The 14,248-nt window shown below is 40.2% G+C and overlaps 1 protein-coding gene across 1 annotated transcript; it reads right to left on the minus strand.

The window, feature by feature from the left end:
* Positions 1-454: 454 nt before the first annotated feature.
* On the minus strand, positions 455-10,498 carry LOC108282844 (membrane-spanning 4-domains subfamily A member 6A-like). Its single transcript, XM_017498862.2, has 8 exons — positions 10,292-10,498; positions 8,904-9,064; positions 8,379-8,513; positions 6,101-6,157; positions 3,455-3,673; position 3,331; positions 1,325-1,425; positions 455-526 (listed from the first exon to the last, which is right to left on the minus strand). The coding sequence occupies exons 2-8, from the start codon at positions 9,048-9,050 to the stop codon at positions 470-472; spliced, it is 717 nt and encodes a 238-aa protein (XP_017354351.1). The 5' UTR covers positions 9,051-9,064; positions 10,292-10,498; the 3' UTR covers positions 455-469.
* Between the last annotated feature and the right edge of the window lie 3,750 nt (positions 10,499-14,248).

The raw sequence follows: 14,248 nt of genomic DNA on the forward strand, positions 1-14,248 counted from the left end.
ATTTGCCTTTATGCACTAATGAGTAAAATACATGGGATAAATCACTAGCACCTGTGGAGTCTACGCACCACAGCAAATCAGTTAACTCCTGTTGACAACTAAGGGGTAGAAGAAAAAGCTCTATCCTTTGCTTCATTGTGATCCGTTAAACCATCATCCTGCCTAGTTTTCTGGGATATGTCTATGACTATTTGGCTAGTCTAGCAAATGGTAATTAACAGCCCTGTGCTTTTGCTGAAGTCAGTATCAGGCAAATCAAGAGATCCTCAATGAACACATACCTTAAATGACAGTGAAATAATTTTTTGAAACAAATATTCATTAATTTAAATGTTTACATGTAGGAAACTAAAGTTTGCTTTTTGATAATGGTTAGGTTTTCCATGTTATCATTAGAATCAACTTTCCAATTACTACTTCTCCCTTTCTTCCTAAGAAGTCAATGGTTCTTCATATCCAGGGTCATGAGTCATCTTTGAGGACACGCCGATTTATCAATGTAACTGTGAGGCAGGAAAAGCACACTCTAGAAGAAACAAACTACGTTAGGTCTTCAGACTTCACTCAGATTCAAGATACATGTATATATGCCACTTTTTTTCCAATTGTATACATAGAATTCTTCGCTAATCCAAGATAAGTAGAGCAGATCGCTAGTTTCTTCAAATAATTGCAATTTATCAGCCTAGTATTCATTCTACTCTCTATAATGAAATTCTGTGTAAATTAAGGCTTTTAAATTCAGTTAAATAAAGCCATGAGTCCATAGGGGTGGTATCCTATGGAATTTGATTCAACAATACATGTTTAATATATCTTTTAAGAGGAAAAAGAATTTTAAGATCACCAGGAGGAAAAGCAGAGGATAAGACATTCACTGGATCTAGTCACATGTGTAAATGCCCTTTACCGAGTCAATACTAATCAAGAGACTAGTGGTTGTGGCAGAAATTGTTTCTGCTTAGGAGGGAGGCAAGCTGGGTTCTAGTGTCCTCAGCACAGGCACGAACTCATAGCATAATGGCAGGCAAGCCAGGCAAGTCATTTGACTTCCCAGAGTCTCATTCCCTCCATTGACAAAATGGGAAGATGGGGCCAGTTGATTTCTCATGTTTAACTATTTTCATATCCAGTGAACTCTCAGCTTGTCAGCTACTCAACTGCCACCTGCCTTTCCTCTCAGTCTTCCATCGCCATGATGACCTCCCACGTGTATCTCATAACTGGCTGATGTTTCCTTCTACCACTCTTGACAACATACTCAACACAGTACAGAGATAAGACGCACGAGGCAAGATTAAGCGAGGCCAGCCAGCACACTCACCCCGGGGAAGTCAGACTGAGTCTGTATCCACCGCAGCACAGCAGTGAGCACAGCCAGGCAGAACTCCACTGCAGTACAAATCAACATCAGAGACAGAGTTCCTTGAAAGTCAAGAAATAAAAAATTGGTGGCACCTGGGTCAGCTGAAGCCTTCACGCCTGGTTGAGAGGTGACCATAAAGATGAAGACCACCTCAACCATTAGAGATGAAGTAAGGACACCGTCAGGAAAACAAAACTGCCCCTCCCACACCTCACAATTATCTAAATTCAACCCTTTCACTCATTCATTTCTTTGAGAGGAGAAGGGAAGATGAGTAGTAACTAAATCAACTAATACACTTCGTACAATTGTTTCTTAATTCTTTGAGACATCAATAGTTCTAACGACATTATTCACTCAGTAAGAAAGCAGAGTGGTGCCATAACTCCCAGGACTGAGAATCAGCAGCTCCATTCTAGTCTCACCTTTACTGCTTAGTAGCTGTGTAAGCCTGGGCAAGTCTCTCTCTTTCTCTAGCTCCTGTTTCCTCGTGTATCAAATATACAGACTAACGTTTCTTTCTGAGAGATTTGTGAGGATCAAGGAGGTTTTGGCTGCATAAGCCCTTTGTAAAATTCAGTACTGACATCCCTGTCTACGTATCTGAACCCCTCTGGATATGTTATATTTTTGTTGTTTTTGTTGTTGTTTACGTTTTTATTTTTGTTTTCTTTGGTGGCTTTAGTTGTTGTTGTTTACGTTTTTATTTTTGTTTTCTTTGGTGGCTTTAGTTGTTGTTGTTTACATTTTTATTTTTGTTTTCTTTGGTGGCTTTAAGGCTTGGAAAAAACAATGAAGGTAGTAAACTGTCAGAATTGCTAATCATCAACACCAATTCAAAAGGATGGGTTCTACCATTTCTGTCCTGAGACAATCTTCGTGCAGAACTGGCCATCTGATAATAAAGGTAGATAATTTGATCACATGAACTTTTGTTTTGTGGTATTTACACACAATTGAAGAGAAGATACACCTTGTGCCCATTATCTAGAAATAGCTCCAGCAAGCAAGCTCAACAGACTCTCTCTTATTTCTAATGTAAAATAATCCCATCATGAATTTATGCTTTATCACTCCCAAATTTCTCTCCAGAATTTTTTTCAAGGTGGAATTGGCTGTGCCAGGTGTTACTTTGTACCAGTTACTGTCAGCCTCATTTGCTTGTACTTTTTCCTCATTATACCATTACCCTGGGAGCAAGGTCCACTTTATAATGAGTGCTGTGCAAGCATGGCTTTGACCAGATCTTTCTATCTGTCCGTCTTCCCACTGAGTTCTTGGCTGATCTTATTTTTATGATTGAAGGACAATAAATATTCTGCAACTGCTTTACTCATGTTGCCTGTTTTCCTTTCAATGTGTTGCTGACCATGCACATGCCCCTTAATCTTTCAACTTCAGACATATATTATTTCTGTTAGCCAAACTTCATTGTTTTTCTTCTTCCAAAGAGAGAAAATTCTCCTGCAATCATTCTCAGTTGCACTAATTCCCTATATTTCTTTTCTCCTGATTTCATATATCACACTCCAGTTAGAACAAAATAATGTTGCCGTCTCACCTGATTCGTATTATTCATTATTGTGATCATTAGAAGGAGCAGCCCTTACCGTCTAATCCCCTACTTCCTATTCTCTATTTCCTAGTCTTTAGTCTGATGTTTTTTTAGACGAAACTGGCCACCTGCCACACACACATACCAGGTTTCTTTGTTGGCACTTTCTGGTCACCTGAGTCTTTCTGCCCTGTTTGCCAATCTGAATTCACCACTCTACGTACCAACATTCTCAGTTTGACAAACTCATAATTTATGCCTCTCCAAAATTAGTTTGATAATGAATAAATTCTACAAAATATGCTTTGGTTTTTCATCATCAACCTGATTTGACATTTTCAATTCCACTCTGTTAGTATGTAATCCCCTTGATTTCATCCATGTAGTCCCACTTTGATAAATATATAACCCTGGCCTTCCTCCATATGCCAAAACCAGAATTAGCAGAGAGATTTTCAAAGGAAGGAATAATAAGAAACCAAAGCTTTCAGAAGCCCCATAAAATTGGAACATCCCATCTATAAAATACTTACAGCCAGACTGGCTTTGTCTCTATAGCAGCAGTCCATGGTATAAGGTGATTCATAATCATAATAAAGAAAACATCTGCTTGGTATATTTGGTACATTCTTTTTGTCCAACTCACACTGCAGTGAGGCAGGATTTAATGCAGCCAGGTTGACAGACAGGATACTGAAATCCACCAGAGCAGACAGAGTGCTCAGAATGCTTCCAGCCAGGCTGCTGTGCACCTGAAAGAGAAATGCTGGGTAGGGATCATTCCCAGTGATCTGCGAATCTCTCTTACCCCTTTTTGCCGTTACATTGCAAGTTATTCCATTATCTGTCTCCCTCAGGAAGTCTAGGAATGATCATTCATTGCTCTATGCCTCTTCAGTGTCCAGTAAAAATCTCTGAATCTCTAAGGTAAATCTTGGCTTAATGAATGAATATATGAACTGGTTCCCCCTAAGCAGGACATCAGTGGTGTGGTAGAAAATGTTACTCTCCTAAATTCTTTCTCTGGGACTGGTAGTAGAGCCTCCATGAGGCTTGCCTGAAAAATTACTATGAGTGTGACCAAAAGCAAAGGTGGCAATGTACCAGATGCAGTTTCTCTCTTGGCCAACTCAGAAACCCCTTGTGGAAGCATCAGCCACACAGAAAAGGTGGATGGTATATTAACATGGTGCAAAAGTAATTTCTGTTTTTGACACCACTTTCAATGGCAAAACTGCAATTACGTTTGCACCAACCTAATAGTGCACTCTTGTGTGCACATTGCCTCTCTCAAAAGCACACCTCTGAAACATGAGTGTGAAGGAATGGTTCTGAGTCTCAGGCAGGCCCTAGAACCTGGACAGGCATATGATTGGCCACGTTTAGTGCAGCATGGGATGGCTGTGGACAGACGTCTAGGTGCAGGCCCAAGGATGGTGTCATGTGTGGTAGACAACGGGAGGTAGAAGAAAAAGGTCTGGATTGGATGTCAAGAAACTGAGGTCACAATATAGACTTGACTTAGCTTGTTCCTTTGGGTACTCAGTTCCTTGGTTTTATTTCTCACTCTGGTTCTCATTTCTACATTCATAAAGGAAAGGGAATAAATAAACTGATCTCAGAGTGACTTCCTTTCTACTCCAACTCACACAGAAAAGAGAATTGAGCTAAGAGCATTCTGAAAGCTACAGTTACAGGTAGGCAGCCTCCAGGGCACACCCCACAGCTGTACAGTAGAGTGCTAGTTAATCCCACATAGGCACTTCCTCTTTTAGGAACTCACCAGTTGATGCTTTGGGACCCTGATTTCCCAACATAATGACTAAAGCGTATACTCCTGGGGCTCCTAGTAGCCAGTAGTAGTCCTGATGCCCAGAGTATATATTTCTTAGAATAAGCTAGATTCACCTTGAGACGGCACTCTTCTGCAATCTCAGAAAGGGCTGGTACAATGTGTGACAAGAGGGGAACTCACTAAAGCCTGGATGTCTCTGGTGAGTCTGAGCCCACCCTGAGACCACATCCTGCATCCTTGAGCTTCCTGCCCATTCACTGTGGGATTGTTCTCTGGGGTAAGAGGCCAAGATAGTTCCTCCTAGAAGTCTGAGAACACTACCCTTGTGCCAGGCTATACTCAGTATTGTTGCCAATAGTCACACTGACTATTTATATTTAAAGTAAAATTAAGTAAAATTTGTATTAAGTTGCATTATCTATATTTCACATCATCAGTAGCCACATGTGACTGCCATATTGTACAGTACAACTGTCGTACATTTCCATCATTACAGAAAGTTACATTTCATTTCCATCGTAGAAAGTTTGGAGTGTAACTCAGGGTTCCAAATAATAGTCTCTAAATACCAATGAGGGAAAAAAAGAATTGGGATTTTTCTTGATGGCTTTGGAAGTTTTTGTAGCCACAGTTACCAAATTGAGTTTCTGTGCAATTAAATTATATGACATTCTCTCACATAATCTTCAACATCAACCCTTTGAGGGCTATAGGATTGAGTGAAGATTTAATGAAACTTTACAGACAAGAAACACTTCTTGCCTATAATCCAGCCTTTCTCTCCCTGCCACTTTCAACCCTAGTTTTTGCTGGAATAGGAGATAAAGGCAGGTAAAGTTGTTGTTTTTTTTTTTTTTTTTCTTAGCCAATACAAATGACTAAGGACAACTTTTTAGGGTGCAAAACTTTATACTCAAACAAAACAAAAGTATAATCTTTCTGGTGAGATAGATGAGAGAATGAGACATAGTACCACACATAAGCAGCATGTTGACTCATTTTTTTCAAGGGTTGTAACACCTGAACCCCAACCAATAGACCTCTTTATAACACTGTCAGCTTCCTTGCCATTGAAAACCTAAACTTGAAGGCCAATTATCACTAAAAGAGCATCATAAATAAGCAACATTTTTCTGTGATAGATCCTTGGATACCGGCTGAAAAGATGCTATAATTCCCTGAATGCAGACTCTGATGTAGGGTAAAATAATTGGAGAAATGTGCTCTGAACAAGGATACAGAGGATCCAGGTGCAGCTACTAACTCTAACAACTAACTGCTCTGGAACTGAGTTTTCAGCTTTTCAAAGTAGGAAGCCTGGCCCTAATGAGTTCTAAGTTTCATTTTGAACCACTGAGTTGTGGGTTATAGTTCTCATACTCACCAAAAACTTGGTTAACCTTTTCTCTGTGACAATTGATAGAATGCCAGAGATGACAAACTAAGATAAAAGAGAAAATGATCAGGTGAGTTTCCATGTAAAGAGAAACTGCAATGTCACTATCACAATGTTTATAGAAAACTCTCATGGGAAAAGCCCTGGGGAACAAATCATCAATGAGGCAAGATCCATTTAAAGACATAGATTTATCCTGTTTGCTCATATAGTGTTTAGATAGCAACAGGAAAAAAAAAGTAGCAGAAATATATCAAAATAAACAAAATGAAGACCTTAAAAGCCAGGAAATAACATTTGTTTTCTTAATGAAATGAGAAAATTTTGGTATAAGATGTTCTTTAGAGAACGACATGAAAGCAATGGTATGGAAAGATAAAAGAAATGGAGAGAATCATGTGGTTTTCATACATCGTTTTATCGATGTGATTAATCACATTTGATTTATGTATGTTGAGCCATGATTGTATCCCTGGAATAAATCTCACTTAATTATAGGGAGTGATCCTTTTAACATGTGGTTGAATTCAGTTTGCCAGTATCTTGTTGAAGATTTTTGCATCAATGTTCATTAGGGATATCGACCTGGAGATTTCTTGTATGTTTTTGTCTGCCTTTGACATCAAGATAATACTGGCCTCAAAAAAATGAGTTTGGAAATACTCCCTCCTCTTCAGTGTTTTGGAAGGGCAGAGAAATGTTGTTACAAGGTTTTCTTGAAAAGAAAATAAAAGATGGGAAAAGCTAACAGATAAGGGAGGTCAGAGACGTGGATCTTACATTGCTGGCTCCCCAGTTTAAGATAAAATGATCAATGAGAACAGAAGGAAAGACAAGAATGGATGGCAGAAAACCTTCAAGGCTGTGTTTACACAATCAAAGAAATTTTCATCTTCTAGAGTATTCATGATCTAGCAGATTTAGAGCCATTAAGGAACAGAAAATTATTTGACAGTTAGAAGAAAAGGGGACAAAGTTCAAAGAAAAGTTGTGATTTTTGTGACCCAGGCATTTAATTATTTGTCTATATAAACAAATCCCAAGTCCTTAAAAATATCAACTAGATGCCCTGTCAAAGGTGAACTGTGCCTAGTGACTTGCTTTTAAAGAATGGATTATAGAAAGAGGAGAGGAAGAAGTAGTAACTTTACAGCTTAGAAACCTGGAAAACACTACCCCAAACACATGATCAAGGTAAAGTGTATCAGTGACGATAAGTTGGTAGCATGACCCTTGATGTGACTTGATGAAAATGGTGCTTTACCTCTGTTATCATCAGCCAAAAATTCACTCAAGTCTAATCATCAGAAAAATATCAGACAAACCCCAATTTAGGAACATTCTATGAAAATCTCATCCAGTACTACCCCAAACTATCGAAATCCTCAAGGAAAAAGAAAATCTGAGCAAGTCTAAAGGAGCCTGAGACATCATGACGAAAATGTAATATAGTGTAATGTAATAGCCTTGCATGGATCTTGACACAGAAAAAAGGTCATTTGGGCAAACCTTTGAGATCCAAATCCAAATGAAACTTTAGATAATAAAAGAGGAAAAATGGACAAGATAGACAAAAAGGTGGGCTTCTTGATGCATCAAATAAACAAATGTAAAAAAGGAGCTAATAACAGGTATGGAGTTTCAGGAAGCTGAAAGAGAAGCTTAATTATGAGAAAGCCTCAATCTAAGAGAAAGCAGTTTTCTGAGAAAAGGACTACTAAGTCCTTTTGAAACCCCAGACCTGCAGCTATTTCAGAGGAATTTCCAGTCCATCACTGGGACATAGACAAGTGCTTAGCCTTCCCTGGGAATCAGTCAATGCAGTAAAAGCATTTTCAAAAAGCTCACAAGTGAAAGTTTCCCTTCCTCCGTAATCCCCGCAAGCATCTGTGTGGTTTTTCTGTGAGTGTATGATGTCTTCCACTGATGCTCTTTTTTTTTAATATAAAAAGTTCCTTCCCAACGTTATCCTAATTTATGGATGTTTTGTCACTAGCTTCATCACAGCTCAAGATGATAAAGTAAAAAACAAGATGATCTTTAAAAGAAATGCTTATTTGAGTCTGATATTGATCAAAATCAGGCAACCCCTGTCATCCTACCCCACTGAGTCCTCCCTGAACTATACACACAGGAGAACAAGTTTCACCATGGATTCCTCACTCCTGGCAGGCAGAACATAGCAAGGTGGCAGGTGGAGAGTTTAAGCTATTGGCATCTTCCTCCCCTCTTCTCCCATGCTTCCCTCTTCAGAAACTCTCCTCACCCACAAGGGTCCTATGAATGGGTAAGCAGACTTCAGCAGCGTAGAAATCACTTGCGTAAAATTTGGAGAGAAGGAAACAGATGCCAAAATGATTCCCAAGCTTAACACCTTCATACCACACAAGATCTGGATAATCTGTGGAAAGAGAAAGGGGGACTGAGGATTAAAACCAGCATTTGTAATGTAACCCTGCCAGGCCAGGTGCACTGGCTCATGCCTGTAACCCTACCACTTTGGGAGGCCAAGGCGGGCAGATCACCTGACCTCTTGATCTGCCTGCCTCGGCCTCCCAAAGTGCTGGGATTAGAGGCATGAGCCACTGCACCTGGCCAGGAATAAATACTTTTAAGACAACCTCTTGTGTAAAAGTTCTGGGATAGCTTTCTCCAGGTGGCTTCTACCCTTAAGTCCCTCTGGCAAAACTTAAGGGTCTTGACACTCACAATGGATGTCCAGTACCAAAACATACAACATCCCTTACCCCTTCTGCCAACCCACCTCCAGCATGTTCTGAATGAGATTTACCCCAATAACTTTGACTTTTGCCTGTAGACGCTTCTTCAGGCTATCCTGCCCCTGGTTGGTGGGTTCAGGTTTCTCTGCTTGGGAGAAGCTGTTGACGTTTGATGGGGACACTATGATGGTCTCATCGGGAACAGGTTGTGACGTCATGACGATACTGCCAACTATGGAAGAAAAAATAGATTTAACTCTTAAAAAATACAGAGATCTCAGATTCTGGCTGCAAAACTGGTAAGTCAGTTTCTGCCAATTAGTCCAGACTTGGCCTGTCTGTTAGAAAAAGAAACTGATAGTATGGAACAGTGAAAACCACACAACCTTGGTTTCATGAGGATTTTTCCATAATGTTTGATACAGTCCATTATAGATAATAAATATATCACAGGATGGCAGCAGCATGAATCTTGAGAGGTCCCAATATCCAGAGGCAAATGGTCTCGCAAAATTTGCAATATGCAACAATCTCCCTTCCCCTAGTCTTACTGACAACAGTTATATTGACATATATTTGATGAATGTTTTAGACTAATAAATGAACTCTGCTTATCTATTTTTGTCTAACACAATTTATTAGCATTCATTGCAGATACATTTATCATATTTTACTAGACATGCTCTTAGTTCTTATCATGCAGTGGTTTTAATCCTTACGACAGCTCTACATGTTAGTAAGTTAGTAAAAACATGTAATAAATTAGAAAATGCAAAATAAAGTTTAAGTTATGAATGTGAATAATATACACATTGCATATATGCATGGCACAGAGCTAATGCTAAAGAAATATTTGCAGTTACCCTTCTTGTTCAACCCTGTTCACACAGCTGGGAAGCTCTAAAGCCAGCCTTGGATCCCAGCTTTCCTTGAGTGTGAAGCCTCTGCATAAATCTCCAGATTATTCTACCTCTTCCTACTTTCCCACCTGGCAACGCCAGCCTAAGTCTGAGTTTACTCAGGCTGGAGAAGTAGCTGCATGCAGTGGTATGAAAACAAGTCTTGGAGTCGTAACACATGGGCTCGCGTCCTGGATCCTCCACTTGTCAGCATAAGGACAAAGTTGGCCGTGGTATTTGTTGCTGAGCTCAGCTTGGATCTCTTTTCACTGCACCATTCTTGGCCCACAGACTGCCCTGTTTGCAAATGGCCTAAGAACATTTGAAGAGACAAGAGCTCTGCTCCCATTAATTACACAACCTTAAGTAAGTGACTCACCAGGATCATGCAGTTAGAATACAGAAGAAACAGTTAAAACTGGATGCTTCTTCCATTTGCCCACTCCAAAATGCCCTGGTGTCTCTTAACTGCTGTCAAGGAGTTTCGAGTCAAATTACTCCTCCAGCGAGGTTACAGCAAGGGAGTGGTGAGATGAGAAAAGTCTTTCAGCATTACCTACCTGTGCCCGTTGGTTCCAGCTGAGTCCTCAGAAGCTCCCAGCAGGGAGCTGGACAGTGTCTGGGTTCTTAGACAGTCCCACCAATCGTTTCTACATACCTTCGTCTTCTGAAAGTCATCCGCCCTTCCTTATTCCAGTGTTCGCAGCTATACAGGATGTGATACTTACAGGTTGTAGATTTGTGAAATGTGCTGGCCCTTCCTTTATGTAAACTTCTAGCAACTTCAGAAAAATCATGAAAAGAACCAACTTAGGACTGTGAGAATTCATGAGTCACGGAGATTTACGTGTGAATTGCCACTTTGAGACGTTCAAGTTACCTGTTATTAGGTCAGTCTGGTCTTAGAGCCTCATTTATCTAATCTGTTAAATAGAGGAGCAATACCAACGCTGGAGAATTGTCATGAAGATGAGTAAAAATATTTATAAAAAGCCTATGCTGCTTTGAAGCTTTCAATAATATGTAACTAATAATAGTAATATTGCTGGTAGTTACAATATAAATAACTATTCTATCATATATAAGTAACCATAATAATCACAGCAATAATGATGATATTGCTTTCAATTAACATTCAATTATACATAGCTAATAATAGTAGTAAAGAATATAGGAAAAAAAAACTTTCTTAAAAATTTGTTTTTTATGTATATATTTTGTTTTTTATTTTATTTATTTTTCTTTTTCTAGTTCCCCAAGCAAGCTCTTGGCAGGCTGAAAGCAGCCTTTCAACACTCATTGCCCAATTGCCACCAACCCTAAAGTCACCTTCCTCCTCTGGCTACTGTCTTTCTGTGGCAACATCTTTGCCCTCTGGAAAGGTAGGGCTACTCTAGGGAAGTAGTGAAGCTTGAGAAGGAACAAATGGGAAAGATTTAGCAGGACCTAAACAAATTAGACAAACTCACACGTAGGCTGGTTTTGTGAGGACGGAGCCACTGTGCCACTTCAAACCCTCGGCTGGGCATTCTTTGGAAGCTGACTTTAATGTATCAGGTAAGGAAACCTGAGTCAGCCAGGTGACTACACAGCCCCACCCTGCAAGCTTCCTTCCTCTTTCCTTGGGGCAGCTAGCAGAATGAACCCAGAAACACAACCTGAACCATCACTGTCACGTCAGAGGCCCATGGGTTCTGCACTTAATTCAAAACATTAACTCTTCTATTGAAGAAAAGACTTAAGATGCGCCATTTAGAAAGGCTGGATTAATTCTCAGGGTCTGAATGATACAGACACTATGAAATGTAATTGACTTAAGTTCTAACCATGAGTCTGAGAAGGGGAATGGACTCACCCAGAAAGCCTGGGGAGAGGGGCAGAATCACCTGTTATAGTGAACCCCAAGTTTCTCTTCAGAGAATCAGTATGTCAGTATGTTCAGCTCTCTTATTCTTTAATTCTCTATTTTAAGGTTTAAATTCCTTATAATTCCAGTAAACAACCTTCTCCACGGGCTCTAATCAATAGTTCAAATCTGTTCCCCCGGCCCCTGGCTCTGTCCTGATGTATCCCAGTTACGTGCTCCGGTCACCTGCTCTGGTCACCTTCTTTGACTTAGATCACCCCTGGTTACCTGCTCTGACCCGCCTGTTATTGTCCTTCCGGCCAAAACACCCACCCAGCAATTCCAGCTTGGACCCCTGCTCTCTTTAAAATAGCCAGTCAGGATTAGTCTAGCCTGTGCAGTCTAACCCTAGCCTATAGGGGAATGACACAGCAGTAGGGACGACCCCCATGAGGCATAAGTACCCCTTTCCCCCCTTGTCCAAACATTCAGCCACCATTGCTACATCTGTGAGCCACACCCTTCTATAGAAGTAAACTGCCTTTCTGAGAGGATTTATCTTCAAGTGCTATTTCTTTTGCAGCATTGAAGTTTTACTTATAACACCTCCAACCTCGCTCACCTGAGCTCCTGGTGCCCCTTCCCCTTTCTCAGAGTGCCAGCTGTTTTTCCCATGGGTGCTCTACATCTTTGCCACCTTCACAGCATAATGTAGCTCTCCTCCTGAGCTTTGATTAAGCAGGAGCCGGCCACGTCAGGAGCAATCACACTGCCTTTTTTTTTAGGGGAATGTGCCAATAAACCAGTTAAAGTTGGCTACCCAAGCAAAGACTCCCTCTCCACTCTGTTTTTCTTTCTGTGCTATTTAATTTAAAATGATCTCTGATTTTAAGGATTATGTGAGACAACACATGTAAGGTGCTGAGCACAGAACCCTGCAGAATTATGGCCTCTAAGTGGTCTGTTGACTGTCTTCCTCTCCCCAACCTCCCTTTTTTCCATTTTGGCTTCAGTGAGCTCCAAACAAGACCCCTCTCTCTTGTCTTTCAGCTTACACTCATTCCGCCTTTTACATTCTCAGTTTTATTTTTCCAGAGTCTGAACTCTACCAACCTAACTAGAAGGGAAAACACTGATATATCGATAACACATTCTGATTAATAATCTAGGACATGTTACTCAAATAAGCTACAATGCCCTTTCGGACTGGGTAATTGTTTGTGGTAGGCGGTTATCCTGGGCACTGTAGGATGCTCAGCCGACTCCCTGGCCCATGCCAGCACAACCCCACCCTGTGTGTAACAACCAGAAACATCATCAGATATTGTCAAATGTCTCTTGATGGTGGGAGAACAAAACCCCCTCACATCCATGTTGAGAACCACTGACCTAGGAGCAAAAGGCTTTTTGTTGTGTTCTGTGTAAAGGCAGGTATGCAAGAAATAAAGCAATATTCTCTTTAAATCAATTTTTAGTGTTTAATTTTAAAAATTTTAGATTGTCAAATAAAATATATAATTCATTATCTTAACCACTTTTTAGTATATAGATCAGTAGTATTAATTATGTTCATATTGCTGTGTAACAAATCTCTAGAACTTTTTCATCTTGCAAAACTGAAACTGTATACCCCTTGAAAAATAACTACTACTCTCCCTCCTGCTCCTAATCCCTGGTAACCCCCATTCTAAGTTCTGTTCCATATTCGTTGTATGTCTACTTTGGATACCTCATGTGAGAGTGATACAGCTCCAATGACTGGAGATGACCAGGGTCCTTGGTCTTGCACTAATTGGATAAATGATATGGAGACATGCGGAGTGGTTTTAATGAGTGAATAGTTTAATGGGCAAGAAAAAAGAAAGAAGAAAACAGCTTCCTCCTACAGAGACAGAGGGAGAGGGGCTCTGAACAAAGAGAAACCCCGTGTGTGGCTGAAAAGTAGTTGGTTATTGCATAAGACCCAGGGGATTGGTTTGACCAGGGGTGTCGTTCATGTAGCCCATGAAAAATGTGGGTCTTTCACCTTAACATGCAAATGTGGGCCACCGTGATGTCCTGAACACACACGTGAGTTATCTGGAGGTGGCCATCACGCTGCACACTGGCACATGTGGTGACAAGGAGAATAGGGTGGGAATTGCCATTTTGGCCATCTTAGGTGGACCTAGTTTCTAATAGCCAACATTTAGATATCAAAGCTTGCCAGTCTGGCTTTCTAAGTTGCCTTTTCTATTAGAAAAGAAATGGTTCCAGGGGTTGCTTCTTATTACAGGAAAATTTCCACTGAGAACTTATACCTTTTCTAGCTGCCTACAAATTATTTCTTAATAACTTCTTTATTAAGAGGAATCATACAGTACTTGTCTTTTTGTGATGACTTATTTTACTTAGCATGAGATTGAAACTCCCTTTGTAAAAATTATGACTGAGACAGTGAAAGAGATCTAATTTAACTGACTCCGTCTTGCTTCTCATCTCCAACCTGTCTTTGTTCATTCCTGGGTATAGACTGAGCTAACTTTGGGAGAAACTTAGTCTATAGTTTAATCAAAAATGGTAACAGCTCTTTCCCAAAGCAGACCTTCTTCTTGCCTGGGGACTAGATTGCCTTTGTAGGACTAACATTAGTCACAAGATTAGAAATTATGGTTTAGGAGTCATGCAGCTG

The sequence above is a fragment of the Cebus imitator genome, unplaced genomic scaffold, assembly GCF_001604975.1.
Source record: "Cebus imitator isolate Cc_AM_T3 unplaced genomic scaffold, Cebus_imitator-1.0 Scaffold253, whole genome shotgun sequence".
NCBI classification, from domain to species: domain Eukaryota; kingdom Metazoa; phylum Chordata; class Mammalia; order Primates; family Cebidae; genus Cebus; species Cebus imitator.

What these genes read in the sequence shown, in the direction of transcription:
- LOC108282844 (XM_017498862.2), bottom strand. Translation starts at nt 9,050, where the DNA reads ATGACGTCACAACCTGTTCCCGATGAGACCATCATAGTGTCCCCATCA. An exon ending in CAAAAGTCAAAGTTATTGGG is followed by an intron (nt 8,514 to 8,903) that starts GTAAATCTCATT and finishes CTCTTTCCACAG; the next exon opens with ATTATCCAGATCTTGTGTGG. An exon ending in CTCAGTCTGACTTCCCCGGG is followed by an intron (nt 527 to 1,324) that starts GTGAGTGTGCTG and finishes TGTTTCTTCTAG; the next exon opens with AGTGTGCTTTTCCTGCCTCA.